This window comes from Gobio gobio (genome assembly GCF_949357685.1).
Source record: "Gobio gobio genome assembly, chromosome: 9".
NCBI classification, from domain to species: domain Eukaryota; kingdom Metazoa; phylum Chordata; class Actinopteri; order Cypriniformes; family Gobionidae; genus Gobio; species Gobio gobio.
The window spans coordinates 42143019-42167522 of NC_137115.1; the positions used below are offsets into that span (position 1 = coordinate 42143019).

General features: G+C 36.8%; 2 protein-coding genes across 3 annotated transcripts; one reads left to right on the forward strand and one right to left on the reverse strand.

Annotated features, from left to right (window-relative positions):
* The first annotated feature begins 2992 nt into the window (after positions 1 to 2992).
* On the forward strand, positions 2993 to 18248 carry phaf1 (phagosome assembly factor 1). The gene is made up of 16 exons (XM_079826084.1): positions 2993 to 4013; positions 5812 to 5894; positions 5998 to 6081; positions 6174 to 6217; positions 6364 to 6443; positions 6535 to 6629; positions 8092 to 8156; positions 8477 to 8589; positions 10081 to 10214; positions 10344 to 10427; positions 10549 to 10631; positions 10794 to 10837; positions 10935 to 10984; positions 11121 to 11179; positions 12166 to 12238; positions 15178 to 18248. The coding sequence occupies exons 1-16, from the start codon at positions 3950 to 3952 to the stop codon at positions 15265 to 15267; spliced, it is 1245 nt and encodes a 414-aa protein (XP_079682210.1). The 5' UTR covers positions 2993 to 3949; the 3' UTR covers positions 15268 to 18248.
* A 29-nt stretch (positions 18249 to 18277) lies between these two features.
* b3gnt9 (UDP-GlcNAc:betaGal beta-1,3-N-acetylglucosaminyltransferase 9) lies at positions 18278 to 24419 on the reverse strand. Of its 2 annotated transcripts, none has more exons than XM_079826085.1 (3): positions 24105 to 24419; positions 22670 to 22825; positions 18278 to 22515 (listed from the first exon to the last, which is right to left on the reverse strand). In XM_079826085.1, the coding sequence occupies exon 3, from the start codon at positions 22429 to 22431 to the stop codon at positions 21097 to 21099; it is 1335 nt and encodes a 444-aa protein (XP_079682211.1). In that variant the 5' UTR covers positions 22432 to 22515; positions 22670 to 22825; positions 24105 to 24419; the 3' UTR covers positions 18278 to 21096. The 2 variants fall into 2 exon arrangements, with proteins under 2 accessions (XP_079682211.1, XP_079682212.1); XM_079826086.1 differs by having other exon boundaries at positions 19487 to 22512; positions 24105 to 24168.
* Positions 24420 to 24504: the final 85 nt, after the last annotated feature.

Sequence of the window (24504 nt, forward strand, 5' to 3'; positions counted from 1 at the left end):
CACGCATGATGCTTTATATTATGTATTTTCCTGTTTATAGGACCGAGAGGGATTATAACAACTTTACAAGTGCACGCAGCTGGCCTGTGATTACATTATGCGTTTGGAGGTTTTGTGGATAAACTTAAAAGTTTTTCCTGAGTTTGTACTATCCCTCTAAAGATGGTGATTCATAAAGTTTTAGACTAAAAATCCAGACCGACAGCACGCCACTCTGATAATGTAGCTTCTTCTTTTGCTGGTTGTTTAATCTAACAGATGTTGCCATTTTCTTTGAGCATGTCTGACCTTTCCATATTGTTTTATTGTGCTTTATAGCAAAAAAAAGCATGGCCTGTTTTGTAACAGTACATGAATTGCCTTTGTTTCTCATAAACTATATCTTGCGCTATTATTGACAGCTCTTAAAAGATCATTTTATTCCAGTTCTCTTCATTCAACATGTATTTTTAATCAGCAAATCTGTCTTCTGGACTCAAAACAAGGAGAGAAATGTGGTTTTAGATTGTTTGTATAAGTAGACACAGATTTTTCTGTTATTTTTAACCGTTAGCAACATGTGTTAAAATTCCTTACTTTTTGTTTTATTCATCATGTTCCCATCTGAAGGATAAAAACAAACAAAAACCCCTGTGAAACAGACTGGCAAGGTTTGTTACCAAACACAATAAATAAAATCAGGGCCAACAATGTTTCCACAAACAATGTAATTGGAGTTTTGATCTGGGCTATTGGTGCAGAGAGAAAGTCAAATTATTCACAGAGCTTTTGCAAATCACTCACAGTGTCTCGTTCAATCTTTTCAATCAATTTATGTCAATCTATTGCATACTATTCAGAAGAGTTGTATGTATCTTTCATTCTATTTGGACAGTTGTTGTTTACTAGGTCTTTTTATCCAAAGCTACTTACAAAGCTACTTAATTACGGGAAAAGGCCAATATGGGGTTAAATTGGGTTTGCTTATAGACACACAAAAGCATGTTCCCTATAATAAACAAACAATAGTTTGTTACATATACAAACTATCTAAGAATATGCATACACTGTACCGCTCTAGCATATGTCTAACTCAAGGAGGTTCATCTGGATCTTAAACGTACTGTATATGATGATTTTCATCCAAAAATTGATTATATTATACATTTTTTAGATCATTGATACACCAAATAAGAACTGTTCAGCTATTTATTGTATTCTATTCTATTATCCCTTTAATTAACCATGGGTGTGCTACAAATAAAACAAAAACATGGTTACTACACTTTTACTATAATAAAACCATGGTAAATTTTCATAAGGGATATTCTATTTGCATGCTTATTCCCAAATTTGCTCTTTTCTTTTTGTTAATTGTACAAGGATTCATGCAGGACACCAAAACGTTTTATTAAACTGAACTGAGTACTCACAGGAAACACAGACAAATGTAGAGTAAGTTCAATGAGAGCAAAGGTGAACATATCATGTGAACATTTTAAATCATGTGTAACCCACATTAAAATATGGACTCGAGGTTACTTAAGAGATTTGCGGATTTATTTATTTGTAATCAAAAACAGTGACAGCCCCTATGTCTCTTTTCTGTGTTGTTGTAATAGGCCAGAACCTGTTATTTTAGTATCATTTTTATTAATATTTTGAATCAGCTTTTATTTTTTCATAAAAAAATTTTTTTTTTTAGTTTTGTGTGTGTGTGTGTGTGTGTGTGTGTGTGTGTGTGTGTGTGTGTGTGTGTGTGTGTGTGTGTGTGTTATTTTAATATCTATAGTTTAGGTTATTTTAGTACGTAGTTAAACTAAATAAAAATGTTTCCTTGGCAACGATTATAGAAAGATTTTATTGAACATATAAAAGGTACTTGTAGATGGGCAATGTAACTATGTTGTGGAAACCCCCAAAAAAGCCAAATAGCTTACCTCACAGAATGGTACAAAATATTGTACAAATATGTTGTGTAATACATGTTGAAGTACTCACATATTCCTTTCGTTGTTAAGTGTGAACCATCGTCTGTATCCTCAACCACCTGTATCCCATGTTTGCATCATGTCCGAGACTCTGAAATTAAGACCTATTATTCCTCTTGGATGTTAAACACCTCAGAGATAAAATAATAAAACACAGACGTTCTTCTGAATATCAGCATTTACCTCTGCGTTATCATCACTTGTAGGCCTAATGTTATGCAAGCTCTCGCCAGCCTCTATAGAGCTAGGCCTTCAATAAATGACGCCATCTGGTGGCTTTTTTAATATATATATATCAGTATTCTCAATCTACAACCTTTTCAAATTACTGTGCTCATTGGTGTGACTTTTCATGTATGCGACCAAAAGCTGTCAGATCTAGCCTTAGGATAAACAAGAAAATGATGGACAAGAAAAAATACAGAGATGCATATTTGTCACTTTGCCATCTTTCTCGGTGACAGACACAGTAGGCCTTATTAAAGGGTTAGTTCACCAAAAAAAATGTATTACTCACCCTCACGTCGTTCCAAACCTGTAAGACCTTCGTTCATTTTCGGAACATAAATGAAGATTTTTGTTTTTGTTGATGAAATCGGAGAGCTCTCTGACCTCTCCATAGACAGCTGTTTAATTAACACTTTAAAGGCCCCGAAAGGCGGTAAAAACATCGTCCTTGTCCATGTGACCCTTTCGTTTGATTTATTTATTTTTATTTCTTTATTTATAGAGAATTGAGGTGGAAAATTGTTTGTCAGTTGAGCTAAAAAAAATTATTAAGTTTTAGCACTCTTGAAAAGCCGTTGGACTAATCCCATTAAAATTATATATAGGCTATAGAAATAACAACTAATACAAAAAATAAAACAGTATACCTCTCATAAGTATTGTCTTTACTTCAACCACCAAATTAATTTAAAATGAATGGGCGCTTCATCAACAAAATGTCAACTGCGCGCACTCTTTGACTTTTATTTTGGAAATTGCCTCCAGGAAGTGCTATCTCGTTCGCATCGGAAGTTGAATTATCAGCTGATCATGGTGTTTTGGATGGAAGTTGCTTTTGGCACGGAGGGGCTCTTTCTTTATCATCTTAAGCAAATCTTAAACGTTAAAGACACCGGAAAATAAAGCTGCATGTGACAGTGCGGCGCCTCCAACAACCGAAACGGCCGACCGCGGAGAAATCCGTGTTATTATGAACAGATGGTGTTCATAACTAGTAATCTGTTTGCTTGCTGTTGAATCATCGGAAAGAAAGAAAACAACGTCAGGCGAAGCTCGTGCGAGTCACTGATAGTCTGATGTGTGTGTCTTGAGTCGTACAGACCGGTCATAAATAGCTTAAATGCACGTAAACGCAACTGTTTGGACACGAAAGGTTCCTCGTTCGCTGTAATAAATAGTAGCTTACGTGTTTAATGTGATTCAGGAGGAAGTCAAAGGTCAGAGTAGAGTGTTTTTTCTTTCTTTTTTTTTACAACTGACAGCCGTTTTAAAAGATACTTTGTTCTCACGTATGTGAGTTATAAGATAATTATAACGCCTTGAATTAATTCATGCTTAAAGAAGTTGATAAAAGAGCAGCAACCTGTAACCAATTGTTCCTTCCTGACATCAGCTCGCTGTGACTGACATCCAGTTTACTTGTCTAATTTATTTACGCTTTGTCATATTGACTTTTTATATAAGTGTGTGTGTCTGTTACTCGTTTTCTAGTGTTATTTATAAGCATGGTGACAGTGGAATGCGTTAATAGCTGGATTGCATCACTCGTGTTTTGACATATCTGACGTCAGGGTGTCGTGTGTCACTCAAACTGTGTTTAAAGTGTGTGTGAGCTTTTTAAACATACTACTTCGGTGTATTTGGACTTCTTTGTTGATTTAACGGTGGATTATTCAAGATTTTTTGAGAGGGAAGATTCAGATCTGGCACAGTCAGAGATCCTCGTTGACATCCCCAATTTCTCCCCGCCAATGCTGGATCTGGAGGTCGTTCCTGAGCGATCTTTGGGAAATGAACAATGGGAATTCGCATTAGGTGAGTGTGGAATAAGTTCAAAATCTGAAGTAGCCAATGCACGTTGCACAAAGGTTGAATTGCTCTTGACAGGATGTTTGCAGACTTTTGTGTGTGTGAAAAGAAACAGTTTTATTTGACATTATAGTCAATTGCCATCTGGATTTCATGATTGCATCACATGCTTTTTGACACGTTCACATCTGAGGTTCACTTGACCTGAAAAAGGCCTCTGTTGCACTGAATGAATGATTTTTCACTTGAGCTGGGACAGGAATTTTATTTATTTTGCGATACTGACATTATCCAGCAAAACATTATCCAGTTTATTTCGTTCTACAAAAAAAAGTGCATGTAGGCCTACATTAAATATAAATACCAGTTTATTATTATTTTTTCTAAAAAATAAATAATTATCTTGTAAATTATCGTCACCATGAAATCAAAATGGACTATTTTTATTTTTTATAGAATATTGCAGTATTATGATTTATTATAAATTATTTATTTGTACTTATCAATATATTTTTTTTAATTCATTGTTATATTTTTTTAATTCATGTGCCCTTGTAATCTTTAATCAAAATAAGTTCTCTGATGACGTGTTTACTGGTGCAAGGGCGGGACAACCCGTCACTCACATGACATCACAGCAATAGAGTGCATAAGTGCCCGCCCACACATGATTAGTGCCATTGTTTCCGGAAGTAATTTTTCATACATTTCTCCCATAGGGATTTTTTTTTTAAATTCTTCGTTAAAGCATTACAAGCCATGAACCAAGCCAACCAATATGGTGAATAACAACATTACAAATTTTGATTTGAAGCAAAAAATTATTAGAAAATCTGACAAAAATACAAAAGTACACGACTTTGTATGTAGCGGCTTTAGTGAGGGAAAGAACTACAATTCCATGAAGCATTGCGAACAGCATAATCAAATTAAAAACGATGGAGGAATATAAAACTAATTTAATTTACAAATTTATATATATATATATATATATATATATATATATATATATATATATATATATATATATATATATATATATATATATATATATATCTTTTGCCATGTTTTGCTTGTTTCTACTTGATGATTGTTGAAATTGTCATGGGTAATGTAGTTTTCCATTACAAATTCCACTGTTTTACTTAAAAAAAAAATAAAAATTTAAATAATGTGGGCTGATGTTAAAAAATCAGCTTCCTTAAGGAAAAAAAGAATGGAGTTTTTACTTCCAGAACCTAAATGTTGCACTCAATAGCAAACCCCAACAAAGCCGTTTCACTGGTTTATACGTCACAATAGGCTAGAAAAGATTGCAACTTCGGTTTCATGTTGACTTAAAAATAGGAATTATTTTGGCTGTCAATGTTTTTATCGTTCATCAGCTGGGGAAAAATCGATCTGAAAGTGATTTCTACAATATTGTTCCTTTGTGTTATTTTGGTGTGGAATCCACTCTTCTTTTAGAGTAAGAGGAGGAGCTATTTTTGTTTGAGTAACTTTATAGTTATAGTTATCGTTTTCCTTGTGAATGGACCTTTAATCTTCAATTCAAGTCACTTTTGGATGTAGCTAGTAGCTGTGTTTTTTTTTTGACCTTTTAAAAAAATCACTCAGTCCCACTTGACCAATAAAAAAGCTGTGTAATAATTAATTATTATAAACAATGACACGTTATTTTGTGTTTTATGCCCTGTAATTATGATATTTTTACTACAGCAGCTTCTACAGCTTTTGCCTCCACTTTTATCATAATGTAAACTGAATCCTGACAATCTATTTGTTTGTCTGGATTGGTTTCCAGGGATGCCATTGGCCCAGGCCATTTCCATATTACAGAAACACTGCAGAATCATCAAAAATGTCCAGGTGCTATACAGCGAACAAGTAAGGATGTGCTATAACTATTATTTTCTATAAATGTCTGTGTGCACTAAATCATATAGATTTATTTGTATCCTTATCTGAACTGTTTTTCTTCACCAAACAGATGCCACTCAGCCACGACCTCATTCTCAACTTGACTCAGGATGGAATTAAACTGCTGTTTGACGCCTGCAATCAGAGACTGAAAGTGAGAGACAACATCTGCGTGTGTGTGTGTGTGTGTGTGTGGTTTATTTCTTACACCCATTACATTACATTGCATCTCCATTGTTTTTGCAGGTAATTGAAGTGTACGATTTGAGCAAAGTGAAACTGAAATACTGGTAAGTGATCTTCTGTTTTGCCACAATAGTTGTGGATTACATTTGTGTTTCAATCTTTTTCTAGATGTTGTAGATGCTGGCATCTATCTCTAACCACTTTGTCAGCCACAGGATTGTAAAATGACCAATTCCTCTGTTCATTACAGTGGAGTACATTTTAACTCTCAGGCAATAGCACCTACTATTGAGCAGATTGATCAGTCCTTTGGCGCTACTCATCCAGGAGGTGAGATTTATTGTCCGTGTCAGTTATTTGTCCATACATCTTGTTGCTGTGTGTGTGTTTTTATTAAGGTGTTAATGTTCTCTCTTTCCAGTCTACAATGCTGCCGAGCAGCTCTTCCACCTGAATTTCCGAGGGCTTTCCTTCTCCTTTCAGCTGGACTCCTGGAGTGAAGCTCCTAAATATGAGGTCAGACTATGTTCCCTTCCTGTGTTCAAAAAAATACTTTGGTATTACCATTAGATGGATACTAATACCATGGTTCTGAATGATACCATATTCATCATGGTATTTAGATGGAACTTCAATGAATACTATGCTACTACCATGGTACATATCCCAAGAAGCATAGTATTGGTATACATCTGAATAAGCATGGTATTGTCCATTTCTTAACTGTTTAATCTCCCTTCTGTATAGTATTTATTCTGTGCACAGAAATGTAGGAAATAGCCCAGTGCCTTAAAAATGTGATTTCTGTATTGTTACATGTGATTGCTTTATAATAAAAGACTTTTAAAGCTAAATATATAGAATGGTTGCAAAAAATAAAGCACTACTGTATTACTAACGAAGTAAACTACTAATAAATAATAGTAATAATTAGCAGTCCCTGCACCAGGATACAGTTTTGTGAGAATCATCCTTCAATCTGATGGTTTACTTGGCTGGATATAGAAAATTATGACAAAATAAATGCATTAAACAATATGAATGATGTATGCTTAATTCCATGATAAGTATTTGATTAATCGTGACTAATCACAAAAAGGGGGGCACGATTAATCACGATTTAAAAAGATTTTATCTATTGACAGCCATAATGATAAATAATAATAAGACATACAATTAAGTATTACTTTATAAAGTAAAATAGTAATAATAAATGAAGGAAATATTACTTTATAATACAGTAACACTATCATTGCATGTAATCCAGTTATACCAGTGTAAGTGTTATGTTAGTATTATTTATATGCTATTATAGTTTATGTTTATATGTATTCATATTTTGAATCAGGTTATTTTATATTTTCAGTCTTCATTTTATTTTTTGTGAATTTTTAGTCATTTCGGTATATGCTTTTGACATTTTTATTAGATTTTAAATAGTTTAAAATATATCTATTTAGGTTTAGTTTTTTTTTATTTTTAGTTCAGTTTTAGTGCTTAGACGCTCACATCATCACAGTAACGTATTTTGGATAAATTCATACATAGGGCCGGGGTTATTTTATCATTAACTGAAACTAAAACTTAAAACATTTTTGTTCATTAAAATAAAGCCAAAATAAAATATAAATACTACATTAACAACTTTAAATTCAAAGTTTATGTTTTTAATTTAATATTTATAAAATAAAATAAATAGAAATATTAAATAAAAAAATTTAAACTTTGAATTTAAAGTTGTTAATGTAATATTTATATTTTATTTTGGCTTTATTTTAACAAAAAAGTTTAGATATTGTTTTAGCTTCAGTTAATGATAAAATAACCCCGGCCCAATGTATGAATATATCCAAAATACGTTACTGTGATGATGTGGGCATCTTTTCACCAAAGGTCACACCTGCACAGACGCTGCATTCTACTCCTAGCTGTTTTGCTTTGACAGCCTAACTTTGCCCATGGCTTGGCCTCCCTGCAGATTCCCCATGGGGCCACTGTCAAACGGATGTACATTTACTCTGGAAACAACCTTCAAGAAACCAAGTAAGATTTGTGCATTTGTTTGTATTGTCGAGCCCTTTGTGTGAGGGTAAAAATGTTTAAAAATGCCACCACTAATGAATGATTAGACTGAATGATGAATGATAAGACTATTGAGCATGGATGTGTTTACTAACAGAATGTAAGGTTCAAAGTCATCGTCTTATTATGTCCATTTGTAATTTTGATGTGACCCAAGGGTGAGCATTAATCTGCATTTAGTCTGTTACCTTGGGCGTCTAATTTTGATTGTCCCATTTAAGCGTTTGTTAAGAACCTCATGGGTTGCATTTCCTCATTGTAAATTATATATTTCTTCACAGGGCTCCGGTGATGCCTCTGGCCTGTTTCCTCGGTAATGTGTATGCTGAAAGTGTGGAGGTGCTGAGGGATGGGGTGGGACCGATGGGTCTCAAACTTCGTCTCCTCACCGCAGGTATTACAAGCAGTCCAAAATCATTCGCTAATGTCAGAAATAATTTTGGGATGTTTCTATTAAATATGCACATGACTAAATTCATTGTAAGCATGCACACCTTTTAATAAGAGTTTCATATTCTCATGATTTCTGAGATTTTTTTAGATGCCTCAAAGGAACCAATATAACTTGTAGAATACCATACTTCGATCATTCTTAACTCTACTCTAATTTCTATGTATTTTAATTAATCATAATATGCCATTAACAACAAATATATCTTGTTTTGAGGGCAACAGTTTCCTGTTTTATTGCATGCTTCTGTGTTTAAAGGCATGCCATGACATGTTATTTCCGAAGTTATGCGGTTCTTAGAAAACCAGCATAAGTAATGTGTGCTTGTGAAACATTTGTGCTGATTATTGTTTGATTGTTAGTCATCACCAACAAAAACAAACAGCATAGGTTTATTTTATCCCTTTAGCATAAACCACAGAGCTGGAAAAATCATTAAAAAAAACTCACAAAAGCTAGATTTTGCAAATGCCAGAACCTACACAAAATTTCCTTTAAAAAAAAACCCAGTCAGCGGAAGATTGTACGTACATGCGTCTCCACCCTGTCTCCTCCCCGAAATAACCATTTATGGAGCTTAGTTTTACTATGCATAATGTCATCTGCATATCATTTACATATGCATATTTATCCACATGATCGGCCTAGAAAATCGCAACTTTTCATTTTAGTACACGATGTAACTACAGAAGAGTCAAGTTTTAAATAGTAAAAATATCGAAACTCTTTGGTAATTTTTTTGAGCGAGATGCTAATGGTCTAATCAGATTCAATGATCTATGCTAAAAGTGCTACCGCCAGACCCGGAGATCAGCTGAATGGATTCGAAAACGGTAAAACTGTTTAACTCAAGGAGAGTTGGAAAATGAGCCTATTTTAAAAAAAAGTGGAGTGTTCCTTTAAAATGTAATACAATATTTATATTTCCAAAAAATGCTGTTCTTTTGACATTTCTAATCATCAAAGAATCCTGAAAAAAATTTATCACTGTTTTCACAAAAATATAAGCAGCACAACTGTTTTCAACGTTGATGATAATAAATATTTCTTGAGCACCAGATCAGCATATTACAATCATTTCAGACACTGAAGACTGGAGTAATGATGCTGAAAATTCAAATTTGCCATCACAGGAATATATTAGATTTTAAAATGTAATATGTCAAATTATTACCTTTTTTTCAGTATTTTTCATCAAATGCAGCTTTGGTAAGAATAGGATAAAAAAAATATTGCAGGCCCCAAATGAAATTGCAGTGCAATGTTTATTTATTTTCTTTTTTTCATAACCAATTTTGCTTCTGCGTTGGGTGATGTAATGTAGTTTATAAGTGATATCGAGTGATCAAGTGTTAATGGAAATTGAATTAGTAAACAAATATGCTGTTTGGAACGCTGCTTTGTCACATTGTATGTGTTATTTTACTTTCTCAGGATGTGGCCCGGGAGTGTTGGCTGATACGAAAGTGCGGGCTGTTGAGAGAAACATCTACTTTGGAGATTCTTGTCAGGATGTTTTGAGTGCTCTTGGCTCCCCACATAAGGTCTTCTACAAGTCAGAGGACAAGGCAATGACCAATCCAATTTATACACAATTCCTCTCAAGATGAGCAAAGCTACATTCTCAGAATTAGAACTAGAACATTTGTTCTCCACAGTTTGTCCTGACATATCTTTTCCTTTTTTGTTTGTCTCAGATGAAGATCCATTCACCCTCCCCTCACAAGCAAGTCCCGTCCAAATGTAATGACTACTTCTTCAATTACTATATTCTAGGAGTGGTGAGTATTAGCTTTAAATTACTTAAATTACTCCATAACATGCTGTTAGTTGTAGCTTTTGTTTGTTCAATTTACATAAACCCATTGAACTTTGAGCATTATTGCTCTATATATCTTTCAGGATGTACTGTTTGACTCTTCAACCCACCTGGTCAAAAAATTTGTCCTTCACACCAACTACCCTGGTCATTACAATTTTAACATGTGAGTCTCATTTCTTTGCTGTATTGCATTGGTCTCTGGAGGGGTTGCAGTCTAGGCATATTGATTGAATATTGATTTTCATTCCAGTGTTTAGTAACGTGTGGTTTCAGTATCACATACCACTTTATTTACACACTTTATTGCTCCTCACTCCCGTCTCAGATATCATCGGTGTGATTTCAAGATTCCTCTTGTCATTAAAAAAGGTCAGTCTATATCAGACTCTCTGGACTAGATTATTATTCTCAGTTCTGTCTCTGTGGTCTTGTGTGTTTGTGTCTCACTCTTTAAATTCTGTTTTAGATGGGGCAGACGCTCAGAGTGAGGACTGCATTCTGACCACTTACAGCAAAGTGAGTTCCTAGACAGTGTGTAGCTTACACATTCTTTGTCACTCATACACATGCATTAGATGTTATGCAGTAACTGTATGTGATGAATAATTTTATATTTTTGAGTACTTATTATGTTTTCAACATTTGCACTCAGTGGGATCAGATTCAGGAGCTGCTAGGACACCCCATGGAAAAACCAGTAGTGCTACACAGGTGAGAAACGTATCGATTTTGGCCACATAAACATGGAGAGTTAAGAAATTCACAGTAAAATCAATTCGACAAGCTTCACATTTCAAGAACCTGAATCAGTGTCATTTATTTGTTTGTTTATTAATAATTTTTTTATTGTTTTTGTTAAATGCACTGTTAGTATAGTATTATTTATATACTAATACAATATTTATTAATATTTTGAATTGGCTTTTATTTTTACAAATATTATATTTGTGTGTAATTCTGCTACTTCAACTTATTTAAGTTAGTTGCAAATGCAGGACCTTAAGTTTTATCTATAATTTTTATATTTTATTAGGTTAAACTTTATTTTGATAGCCCTCTTTAGACATTCTACTAGATGCACTGATACTAAACAACTAAAAAACTAAAAACTAGCGTCAGACAGAGTTATGGCACGCACAGAGATGAGAATGGTATGTATGGACTTCTCTAACTCTGGGGGATATAGTGAATAAGCTAAAGTACCAAAAAGTCGGCGTGTTCCTTTAAACAATCAGTCGATATAGTGAAAATTGCTTTTATCGGCCTAGACCGGTTATTGCCCGATACATCAGCGCATCCCTACTACTAACCATAAGTAACTTTGCAACTTCATGTCAACTAGCAGTCATTTGTCGTCTGTCTGCTTAATATCTGCAAAAACTTTTTGATGGTCCTGCAACAGACATTCTACTGACCCTTATTGACTTGGCAACTACATGTTGACTTATTCTACTAACCCTAACCAAACAAGTTAGTTGACATGTAGTTGCAAATTAATTAAAGTTTAGTTGATATGTAGTTGCAAAGTTACTTAGTTAGTAGAATGTCTACACTGGACTATAGAAATAAAGTGTACTTTTATTGTTTATTTCAATTGCCAAAAATATTTTAATAGTTTATATCACACAGCCACCACTGCATATGAAAACCTGATTATAGTGCTCTGATTAATCAATTAATTGTGCACTGCTCTGCAGGTCATCATCGGCAAACAACACCAACCCTTTTGGTTCCACATTTTGTTTTGGACTGCAGAGAATGATATTTGAGGTATGTGACTGGGCCATCTGTGCGTGCTGCCTGTTTGTTTTACTTTTATAAAAAGTTGCTTTTAAAAATAAATAAAGTTAGTCATTTTAAAAAATAAATACATTTCTACAAATGACAGATTTGGTGTTAATGTTTACAGTCCAATGAAAGTATTATTTTAAAAAGATAAAATTAAAAAAAGTATAATTTGCTCATACTAAGGATAACATTTTGAGGAAGCAGTTAAAGGGATAGTTCACCCAAAAAGGAAAATTGTCATCATTTACTCAACATCAAGATGTTCCAAACCTGTATGAGTTTCTTTCTTCTGCAGAACACAAAACCAGATGTTTTGAAGATGTCAGTAACCAAATAGTTGATGTTTCCCCATTGACTTCCATACAATTTGTTTCCCATACTATGGAAGTCAATCGAGTCTATTAATTGTTTGGTTACCCATATTCTTCGAAATATTTTCTTTTGTGTTCAGCAGAAGAAATTCATACAAGTAAATAAATAAAATAGACACTAAAAAGCAGTGATTTTAAATGTGTGTGAATTTAGGCATCAAAACATTATGGCCTGGTTTCACAGACAGGGCTTAGATTATACCATGACTAAGCCTTGGTTCAATTAGGACATTTAAGTAGCTTTTATAAACATGCCTTAGAAAAAGACATTACTGGTGTGCGTCTTGAAATGGCAGTGACATATTTTTAAGATATGTCAGTACAAGTTGCTTTCAGTTAAAACGGCTCAAACATGCACTTTAGTCTGGGACTATCTTAAGCCTTGTCTGTGAAACGGGGTAAAATATACAGTATGATATGTATAGATATTCATTCAGAGATTTGCTAAAGATTATTATTAAATTAGTGTTTTTAAAGATTAACTTTAAAGGGTTAGTTCACCCAAAAATGAAAATTATCCCATGATTTACTCACCCTCAAGTCATCCTAGGTGTATATGACATTCTTCTTTCAGACGAATAAAATCGGAGTTATATTAAAAAAATCCTTGCTAATCCAAGTTTTATAATGGCAGTGATTTATACTTTATAAAGAAAATGATCTAGCTTCCGGCCGATCGCTTTCCGTATTCAACTTACGAAAAAAGGGTAGTGCTTCTCGCAGTTAATAATGCTTACGGAGCGTAACTGGTGTGCAATGTCGTCAGACGTAGCGTAAGCATTTTGAACTGCGCGAGAGGCACAACACTCTTTTCGTTGAATATGTTGAATATGGAAGGCGATCAGCCGGAAGCTAGGTAATTTACTTTATAAAGCTTTAAATATGGATATTGTTCTTACAAAAACGCATCAATTCGCTTCAGAAGGCCTTTATTAACCCCCGGAGCCGTGTGGAGCAGTTTTATGGAACACCTGTTCAATTTCTCATTAATGCAATTATCTTATCAACCAATCAAATAGCAGTTGCCTCAATGCATTTAGGGGTGTGGTCCTGGTCAAGACAATCTCCTGAACTCCAAACTGAATGTCAGAATGGGAAAGAAAGGTGATTTAAGCAATTTTGAGCGTGGCATGGTTGTTGGTGCCAGACGGGCCGGTCTGAGTATTTCACAATCTGCTCAGTTACTGGGATTTTCATGCACAACCATTTCTAGGGTTTACAAAGAATGGTGTGAAAGGGGAAAAACATCCAGTATGCGGCAGTCCTGTGGGCGAAAATGCCTTGTTGATGCTAGAGGTCAGAGGAGAATGGGCCGACTGATTCAAGCTGATAGAAGAGCAACTTTGACTGAAATAACCACTCGTTACAACCGAGGTATGCAGCAAAGCATTTGTGAAGCCACAACACGCACAACCTTGAGGCGGATGGGCTACAACAGCAGAAGACCCCACCGGGTACCACTCATCTTCACTACATATAGGAAAAAGAGGCTACAATTTGCACGAGCTCACCAAAATATGACAGTTGAAGACTGGAAAAATGTTGCCTGGTCTGATGAGTCTCGATTTCTGTTTAGACATTCAGATGGTAGAGTCAGAATTTGGCGTAAGCAGAATGAGAACATGGATCCATCATGCCTTGTTACCACTGTGCAGGCTGCTGGTGGTGGTGTAATGGTATGGGGGATGTTTTCTTGGCACACTTTAGGCCCCTTAGTGCCAATTGGGTATCGTTTAAATGGCACGGCCTACCTGAGCATTGTTTCTGACCATGTCCATCCCTTTATGACCACCATGTACCCATCCTCTGATGGCTACTTCCAGCAGGATAATGCACCATGTCACAAAGCTCAAATCATTTAAAATTGGTTTCTTGAACATGACAATGAGTTCACTGTACTAAAATGGCCCCCACAGTCACCAGATCTCAACCCAATAGAGCATCTTTGGGATGTGGTGGAACGAGAGCTTCGTGCCCTGGATGTGAATCCCACAAATCTCCATCAACTGCAAGATGCTATCCTATCAATATGGGCCAACATTTCTAAAGAATGCTTTCAGCACCTTGTTGAATCAATGCCACGTAGAATTAAGGCAGTTCTGAAGGCAATGAATCAAACACAGTATTAGTATGGTGTTCCTAATAATCCTTTAGGTGAGAGTATGCACTTTTATGGACCGAGCCACAATCACTGCCATTATAAAGCTTGGATCAGTCAGGACTTTTTTTTATATAACTCCGATTTTATTTGTCTTAATGAAGAACCTCATATACACCTTGGATGACTTGAGGGTGAGTAAATCATGGGCTAATTTTCATTTTTGGGTGAATTAACCCTTTAAGTGAGCATCAGATGACTGCAAAGGTATTTTAAATGTAAAAATAAGGGAAATAAGCATGTGCTATTTAATATATTCAAAATTGTCTAATACCGTTTTTGTTTTGAAGTCCATAATATTGTCAGATAACCAATATGTGCTGATGTACCATAGCTCATGCACAACTAAGCACATAATTAAATACTGGATCTCATCTCTGCTGTGTTTACAGGTTATGCAGAATAACCACATAGCTTCTGTGACTCTCTACGGAGCGCCTCGTCCAAGTAGCCTGGCCCGTGCCGAGCCAAGCGCCCACTGAGGAAGCTGCCATGCCCACGGTGCCCGTCCAGCCCTGCAGAGCCTCCGAACTGACCAGTAGAGTGTGCCTTCACTCACTGCTGCCATCACACAAGCTAAAGCAAGACATGCTGGGAGTTTCTCTGGAGTTGAACTCGTCCCCCCATCACATCTAAAATGGAGACCTTAATTCGGTCTCTTCGATAATAGCACGGAGGCTGCCCTCAGCCTGCTAATTATCCCAGATAACCATGCAAACCTGGCTCTGCCCCCAAAGCTTTAACCCAGACATGCATCAACGTCAGCATCATTATAGTACTTGTGGATGCACAGTGATTCATTTCCACACAAGCATATTTGTGTATTCTTTTTTTTTTTTTTGCCCAACCTTCGAAATTTCCATACCAGACGCACCAAAGGGCAAACATTGAACCGATTTCTCCTCTGCACGCTAAACACTTTAACAAAAATTGACATGCATTCAACTTCATTTGCTTTCCCATGCGCAGAGGATGAGAACAAAGTCAAATGAGGACGAACTGTTGCCGCGCAAATTCAACGAGTGTGTTTCGTATGCATTTACGTAAGGTTACAAGCACAAGCTTGCACAGTGTGGATCCAGTGCTGTGAAAATGTTCTTGTGGTACATGAGCAGGCTCACATACACTCATAACGATTCATAAGCCCATTTCATACCAAGTCAGCAGCACAGATTACCTCCCATTTTCAAAACCGAACACCCGCTTATGTTGATTCCGTTACTGTTTTGTTGTTCATGAGCGCATTAGTTTTGAACATTTGCACTAAACTACACCTAATTTACTTGATAATTGTCTCCTGTCCACTGAGGAACGTTTTAATTGCGAGTCTCGGAGAGAAAGGACGGCGGGGGAGGGAACGACGACGTGCAATCTGGATTTCAAAGCTAGTTACAAGCCAGACTGGAGAGAAAAGCCATCCACCCATCGCCGTTTCTTTTTCCCACTGGATGTCATGCCGTCATTTCTGTTTGCGTCCTTTTATTTTGTTCAAAGTAGCAAGATGTGAAGTTCTTTTACCTTGTTCAGTATCTTAAAGTCTTAAATGCAGAACTGTTTTGTCGCCTGATTGCCAAATCATTAGCCAAAGAAGAAACAACAGTTAGACATTTTTAATATCCACAGTGTAAGAACATTCCCGTTTGATTTGATCTATTAAGTCCCTGGATTGTTTTTAGCATAGCACTCGATCAAGTTTTAATGCTTTTTGATTTGAAGCTTTCTCTCTCTTGTTGCTGTTGTTTCCATAGCAAGTAGATGTTTTCTCAAGCACGGCGTGTCCATGTCTGTACAGATCTGTAAATAGCGTGCAGAATTTGCATTGTTTCGTTGCCCTAACGGTACCGTATCAGATCAGCTGATGTTTGGAACTCCCCTAGACTGCTAACATGCTGAGAGTTTTTGGTTTTCTTTGCCAGCTCTACTATAGCAGCTTCCCTCGACTGTTGTCCTGGATGGAGTAGCCTACATTTGATCACTGTCGGAGATGACTAGAGCATTTTAACTTCAGTAGATGGTTTGTTCACCTCTAACTACTGTTCATTGCTTCGCTTCCTGGCAGCGTAACCACCCATGGCTGTCAAGCGCCACACCTCTGGTGTCATTCCAGCCTCCCTTCAGGCTTCTGCAGTGTGTGGCTCAGGCTGATTCGGGCATTTTTAGCTTTCTGTTACATTAACTGCGCGGGAAGACCGTCAGTGGTGTTTTTAATATATTTTACCCGTAGATTTTTGTCTTTTACAAGGAAGATGCTATTAACATTGTGCCTCATCTCCCACCGAGCCTGTCTTGACTTTTTTTTCTCTGTAAATGAAATAGTTTGAACTGCTTTGTGTATGTCTGAGCATGTAAAGCTAGTTAATAGTCATAGTCCTTTTGTTTCCTGAAATCGTACTTTTTGGGTATTGAACTCTTTTCATGAAGGGCTAGTTTAATGTGTTCCGTGTATTTAAATTGATTAATACACTCGGTGTTGAAAAATGTTAAGAGTCAAAAATAATAGAGAAAACGTAGATGGCCCTTCATGATCTGAAGTTCACAAAGTGGTTATGGTGTTTCTGTCGCAATACAATTTGTACTTTTTGAAACCGGTGTGGTTCCACTTTAATGAGTTTATGGTTAGATCTTAAAGCAAACTGTTTAGATGCACAATTGGAATCTCCATTGTCGGTAAGGAACAACACAACCCCTGTTTTAGTGTCATTTAGGGAGTGTAACTGAGGGGGGGAGTGTGGTCTGATAGGCTGATTGCCTGCCCAATCTCAGGTGGATGTTTTCTTTTTAATGCCAGGAGCAAGTGAATGCTTACTTTTCATCAAATGGGTTATGGCTGTATTGTTTCTTCTTCAGACTTTATCCTATTTTTGCATCGGAATGAATGAATGAATGATCATCTGACGATTGTAATTAGAAAAGGACAACCTCCATACAGTGTAATGCGCATATTAATGCTATGTATTGTATCCCTCTATATTGTATGTTCTTCCCCATCCTCCAAAAAGTGATTATTTTTTGTGGATTCAGTACATTTAACCCATTTCTTGAAGTGGGACTTATCCTCGATTTAAAAAAAAAAAATGTGTATCTAAATCGATTGCAATGTGGTGTTTTGTATCTCAGATATTTTTACTTCTGTAGATTTAAGGAACGTGTACACGGAAGATCAACATTTATCAGGCATTTTTTGTTGTTGTTTGTTTCTTTTTGTTATATTTTCAAAGCAATAATCATTGCGTTGATGGGAGTATAAATCGGAATGGTCTGGTATACATGTCTGTCAAAAGCTCCGAATGGTGCAACAATGCTGTGACCATTGGATTTTAGTTTCCTTGTTGAATCTACTGAAAGCATTATAATTTTTTTTTTTAAACGGCTAATTTTGCATTTTGTTCATTAAAACTGTTACAGTGTGTTCAACAAAAATATTTAAAGAATGGATGTAATAAATATGGGGGGAAAGAATGGAGGCTTCTTTTGTCTTTTATTTTTATTTTTCATGTTCACAGCAGGCTACTTTCAGAATTCAAACAGAAATTCAAAAGACAGCAGGTCATCCAAACAATGCAGCACACTTAAAGAAAAAAAGTGGTGCCATTTGTCTAATAAAGGATACATATACAGTAAACGTCTGTTCTATATTACATAACTCAGTAATTTTCAATGCATAACATTAGTGTCCATTTTGTGTACACAAAATGTGTTCAATGATCTTTATCATTTAGACAAAGTACGGTAATTTCCAAAAAAGATTTAGAATTAGAAATTCTTGGATATAAGAATCATCTGCAGAAGCTTTAGTGAAATTTTGGCACTTTACTCCTCCTTACATTATTCCAAGCCTGACATTTCTGATACATTCAGATATTATGTGTCAATGCAGATCACTTCAGGTTTGAGTCCTGAGATTTTCAGTGAATAATGACTTGAATATCTCACACAAAGCTTGAGGCTATGTTGTACTGATTCATTCCTTCAGTTTAATTTCACCCTGGTCAAAATCAAGTTTTTATGTCTATATGGTGTTTTTAATATGCTTTTAAGGTCCCATGGCATGACCTTTTCATTTTATGAGGTTTTTCAACATTAATACGAGTTCCCCTAGCCTGAATATTGTCCCCAAGTGGCTAGAAATTTTGAACGGTGTAAACCGAGTTCTGGCTGTCTTTCTCTGCCTTCGAGAAAATGACAGCCCAGACGAGCTGATCTTGAATTTTCCTGTTATGATGTCATAACAGGAACGGTTACCTCCGTCCAGAGAATTTGGCCATGCGAGCACCATATTTGTTTGTCCTCGAGAGATCATGGCTTGTGAACGAGTGAATGCTGGCAGTTTCTCAGTGTTTGGATGTACAAATGAAAACAGAAGTCTTTTTTCATTTCTTTCTGATCTGTGATCAGTGATTTCTGATGTGTAGCTAATTATTCAAGTTCACACAGAACTTTATTATTCGTGCTGCGGCTTCCTCTCCGGGCTAGGCTAGCCAGCTATCCCCACAATAAACTGGATTACATTCGATTACTGCACTGTGCTTTTTTGCGCTGTGTTCTCAATCACTGACGCTTTTCATATGATAGGAAAATATCTAAAAATAATGCTATAATCAACACTTACTCGTAACTCGTTCATCTCGACAGCAGTAATGGTACATTACATGTGTTACAAAGTTGGTAGAATAAGGAGGAAGACGGGCTCGGTGTGACTGGGACTTGTGTTTATTCAGAACTCTCAGATACAAACAAAATAAACTTGCGCTGACAGCGCTCTCACAACTCAGTAGTTATAATATAACTTTGTTAGCAATCGCTCCGTCTCTGGTCCATTAGTGATGTCCGGTTCGCGAACTAATCGTTCTTTTGATCCGGTTCTTTTTAGTGAACCGGTCGAACCAGTTCACCAAATCGGACTTGAATCGTTCTAAACGGTTCGCGTCTCGAGTCAGCGCTGATCCATAATTTACTAAAGTTACTAACTTTCTGACATGAGTGACAGTCCCTCAGACTAGAAATAAACGAATAACATGAAGTATATGCTAGTAACTACAACGGTTCACTGAACTGAGACGTGCTGAGAGAACTGATGAGAAGTGACATCCGTCTATCTGGCAGGCTTGTGCCTGAGCGTTTTTACTGAAGTCTCACAGCAGAACGCCCCTTGAAACAGGGCATTCAGCCAGAGGGCAAACATCAGTATAGAAAAAATGCCTTTTATTTCTAAATTATGACATTTTATGATGTAAAAATCATACAAACAATATAAGTACACCTCAGAATACATTATAAAATAAAATAAAAAAATCCATGCCATGGGACCTTTAAGACAAATCATGTGCAAATTCATGTCAACATCATTCCTGAGTATTTTCTCAAAAACACAAGAAATCGCGGCGTTTCTGACGTCACAAACTACCTTGTAACCAATCACGTCAATGTGCGGGCGGCTTTAGCATATCATTAACTATGACTGCTCTGAAGGAGGGGAGTTCAAGAAGCCAGGTTATCCCGGTATATTTTTCGTTTTATATGAAAATTCATGTACATTTAGCAATACAGCGGGTGAATTATATATATGATGTATATGTTGATGTTATGATGAACTACATGCCTTTCTCCAATGACGTTCAAAGCGTTTTTAAGGATACTGATTTTCAGAAGGCATCTGTCTGACTCTGAGATGGCGAATGGGATGGGAACATGGGTTGTGTAACATTAGCAACACATTATTAGCTGTTTGATAACATAAAGCCAAATGTTAATCATATTAATTCTATTATGTGTGCGACGTTGTAGAGAGCAATACATAGAACACATTACCAATCTGATACATTAACTTGTAGACGAGCCTGTTTGAGTGAGTGGAGGCGGGGCTCATTTGCATATTCATAAATCCACGTATACTAAATGAAGCAAGGGTGTAGAGTTACATTCAAGCTATTTTAAGGGATGAATGCATTTCCCGCGGTGTATGTATAGAAACGGCTCATTCTAAGGTAATAAAAACATAACGGTACATTATGTAGGGTCTTTATACACCACTGAAAACATAGTTATGTATATTATATTGCATTTCTGTCAATAGATCCTCATAAATACTACACACTTCACCTTTACCTAAACAAAGAAACTAGCACAACGTGGCCACGATTGAACTAAAACGCCATAAAATATTAAGCTGTGGAAATGAATTCTTAATTGATGCTCATTGTATTTATTTTTTCTTCCACATGTCATGAGGGGGTCTCCATACATTTGGGTTTGATTGACATGCCGGTGAATTATAGCCTATTTATTTTCACAGTACATTCATTTTCTAGCAGTTAATGCTCCACAAACACTTTTATCCCATAGTCGTTGTTCCCAAGCTTCTCCTTTGCCTTGTTCTTAGCTGTCATCTTGTCTCTCCATTGAAAGGGAAAACCTGTGGGGTCTTGACTGCTGTGACACCGAAGGTCAGGGTCATGCAGAAGGTTCCACATGAGCCAGATCTGTGGGACCGTCAAGCTGTGCACCACCATCAGCTCTCTGTAGAAGCAGGGGTCAAAGACCTGGAGGTGGGGGGCAGCGGACGGTCTCACAATTCCAAAGGTGCGGAAGCCTTCGTGGCGAGTCGGCTGAAGGTTGATCCTCAGCAAACACATTCCCAGAAAGACATCATCAATGGGGAAGAGTTCCACCTCTTTGCAGGCCAGGTGGAGCTTCAATGCGGTATGTCCCGACATGACAAAGCCACCTCCGCCCGCATAGGACGGGTAGATCCCCTGGCCGTAAATAAACTCGGGGACGAAGTACTTACTGTTGCGCCTGCGAATTGGTTTTGCGTGGACAATGATGTCGCCTACAAAAAGATCCTTACTGATCTCTTGACCCTCAAGCATCTCCAGGATATTGTCAATGTTCACGTACACATCTGCATCACCCTTAAAAATAAACTTTGCTTTGGGACAGCTCCCATTGACCCACTGTAGAAAGTGGATTTCTTTGAGTGTCAAGTTGAAAAATGTGTCTTCAAAGTCCCACAGGAGGATGTCACGAAAAGTGTGGCTCTCATATCCCAAAAGTTTGTCCCATAATGGAAGCGCTGATTGATTTTGGGGCACACCAAGAAGAAATACTCTCCTGACTTTCGTGTCTTTCTGAAACACACCTTCTCGTCCCCATGTGTGTCGAACGACCTGACGTTTGTCAAAGTCCGTTGCTACTGATTTTATGGCGATGAGCATGTAGGGCGCTCCTTCTGGTCCAGAACACTTTGTAGGCTGATCGATTAGCAGCTTGAAGTCCCGTTGGTCTTTTTTTCGAAGGTAATCGTAAAAGTCAAAGGAAGCACGTGTTGGTAGCAGACTTGCTGTCGTTGAGGGCTGGTGAAATTTAGACTTTGCTTTATGGGATTTGACCTTTGATCCTTGTGCTTTAGACTTGATCTGTACCTCAGGCTTGCAAGGAGGTATGTCTGGAGATTTTGAAGGGAACGGCTTTGTTTCCAGTCCCTTTGATGCTCCACTGAGGAGGGTTCTTGAGCTGGTGGACCCCTGTTCAATGTGCAATGTCCCCCAAACGGGTGTCATTCTTTGATGGGCATATAACAGCAGAAACAGCAGCACCAGCAGAATCAGGGAGCAAAGTACGTCTCCCTTTATATAGACCCTTCTCATTGTGTGACCAGTTTTACTGTTATATTCCCATGAAATTCGGTTGAAGTCTCAAGTGTTTGGATTTTCTCATGGCCACAGGTTCTGCTATGTAAAAGTACAAATAAAGTGAGTTAAAATTAATGCACAATAACTGCTTGAAAATCATCATTGCAGTTATACTTACAATCATGTCCTTAAAACCAATTTCCTATTGTGTAAGATATGTCTGTATTTGAGAGGCATCACACATACTACTTACCACAGGCATCCTGGATGTCATCAAACAACAGGAGACACAGGATATTACTTGACCAAAGTTATGCTCCATAAACGGCCAGGACCGCATACTTTTATGAAACAGGACACACAAACAATTTATAACAGGATCCACATCTGACATCAGACTTTTCTTGCCCTTCAAAGTAAAAAATACACAAATGTTGATACTGTTGAGAGAGCTGAAGTGTCTCTTTCATGTGTTCCAAGTCAGTCAGTTTTAAGAAAAGATGCATATGCCAACAAAATCCAATTCGTCAACACCACAAAATGACCCAGACGTAAATGCTACTTCATCCTCAAATATGTTCACTAAAATTATTAGCTCAATTGTCCACTCTGTAAACTACATCGTTAGTAAGTAGTTGAGTGGGTGTCCTTTATGTGTCATTGAATCATTCAGTCAATTGATTCCTTTAAAAAAAAAAAAAAACACCAAGCCAATGTGTGCCTACAAATCTCCCGAAAGAGTGTTTAAGCACTGTTTTCCACTCAAATTACATTCCTGTACTGTGTTTTCTCTACAACTGGCTTTATTATACTTTTAACAAACAAAATCTGGTTCAGTGCAGTCCATTTATTAACGAAATGACACCTGAGCAGCGAAACCCCCCAAAAAAGGCGACTCTTTCTGAGCATGCGTCACCATATATTTAGCCTAAGCCTAAATCAAATTTGTCTAACTTAAACATTTTAAATTTAGAAATGACACTCTAAAATTCAATTACATTTTAGTTACAATCTTTTAAAATGTACTAAAGGCTGCCTCATGTGATGAACAATTGTTACCTAGGGAGAGCGGGCACAACCTAACGCTTGACTTTCTCAGTTTGTGTAAATCCACTTGGGGTTAATTTAGCACATGTCTAGTACAATTATGTGGTTTTATTTCATTAATAAAGTGTATATGTTTTTCTTGATTTACCCCGAAAGACTGGAAGTGAAATGTGACAACATGCCCCATAGGTGGGGCATGTTGTAACATGTGAGGGGCACGTTTGAACATGACCATATAAAATATCCAAGACAAACTAACATTTTGTCAATAAAATACAATTAACTTTTTCAGATACATGACTAAATAATATCAGATTTGTCTTATTTTAAATAAAGACAAAAAACATGAAAAATTTACTTAAGAAATTGACTTATACCATTAAAAAAAGTTCTTAAACTAAAGATTTTTTTTTTCTATAGTGTTGATATGGCAACTAGTAAATACACTAAGTTTTGTCAGGCTGGCATGTGATGGTTTTAAACCTTGAGTGGTATTAGCCCGCGTTAGGTTGTGCTCCGCGCACCCCTACAACTTATTATAGCGCGTTACTTTTCTTTTTAAGTTACTTTATTTTAAAATATATATATTTTAACTGTACAACTGCCTTTAGTTGTTTCAAACGTACATTTACAAAACTTACCCAGATGAAGGCGTACCAGGAGGAGAGCAATGACAAGACAGCACTGCAAACAGATCCAAACATCTGCTTCCACTATTATAGCTGCTGCACGCCACTGTTGCGTGTGCATGTTTCAGAAAAACCTTTCCAACTCGCTGAAATGCGCTACGTTATTAAAGACACTCTGTTGACATGATCCATGTTCGTAAGAATGTAGCCTACATCAGTTACGAGCACAAGTTTTCTTGTTCTTGCCCATTTTCAAAGTTCTTTCCTTGATCACGTGACAGCTCGAAGCTTGTTGGATGCATCGCGCCAGATGCCAGCGCAGCAACTGGAGCCTCTTCGAGCCGGGAGCGAGGACAGGGAAGCGAGAACGCGCAAGAGAATTATAACTCAGATGTGTGTCCCATTACCGCCC

Excerpts from the sequence above, each read along its gene's own strand:
- phaf1 (XM_079826084.1), top strand. The coding sequence starts at position 3,950 with ATGCTGGATCTGGAGGTCGTTCCTGAGCGATCTTTGGGAAATGAACAA. Across the intron at positions 6,444-6,534 it reads TGGCGCTACTCATCCAGGAG|TCTACAATGCTGCCGAGCAG; the intron begins GTGAGATTTATT and ends CTCTCTTTCCAG. Across the intron at positions 10,215-10,343 it reads TCTACAAGTCAGAGGACAAG|ATGAAGATCCATTCACCCTC; the intron begins GCAATGACCAAT and ends TGTTTGTCTCAG.
- b3gnt9 (XM_079826085.1), bottom strand. The coding sequence starts at position 22,431 with ATGAGAAGGGTCTATATAAAGGGAGACGTACTTTGCTCCCTGATTCTG.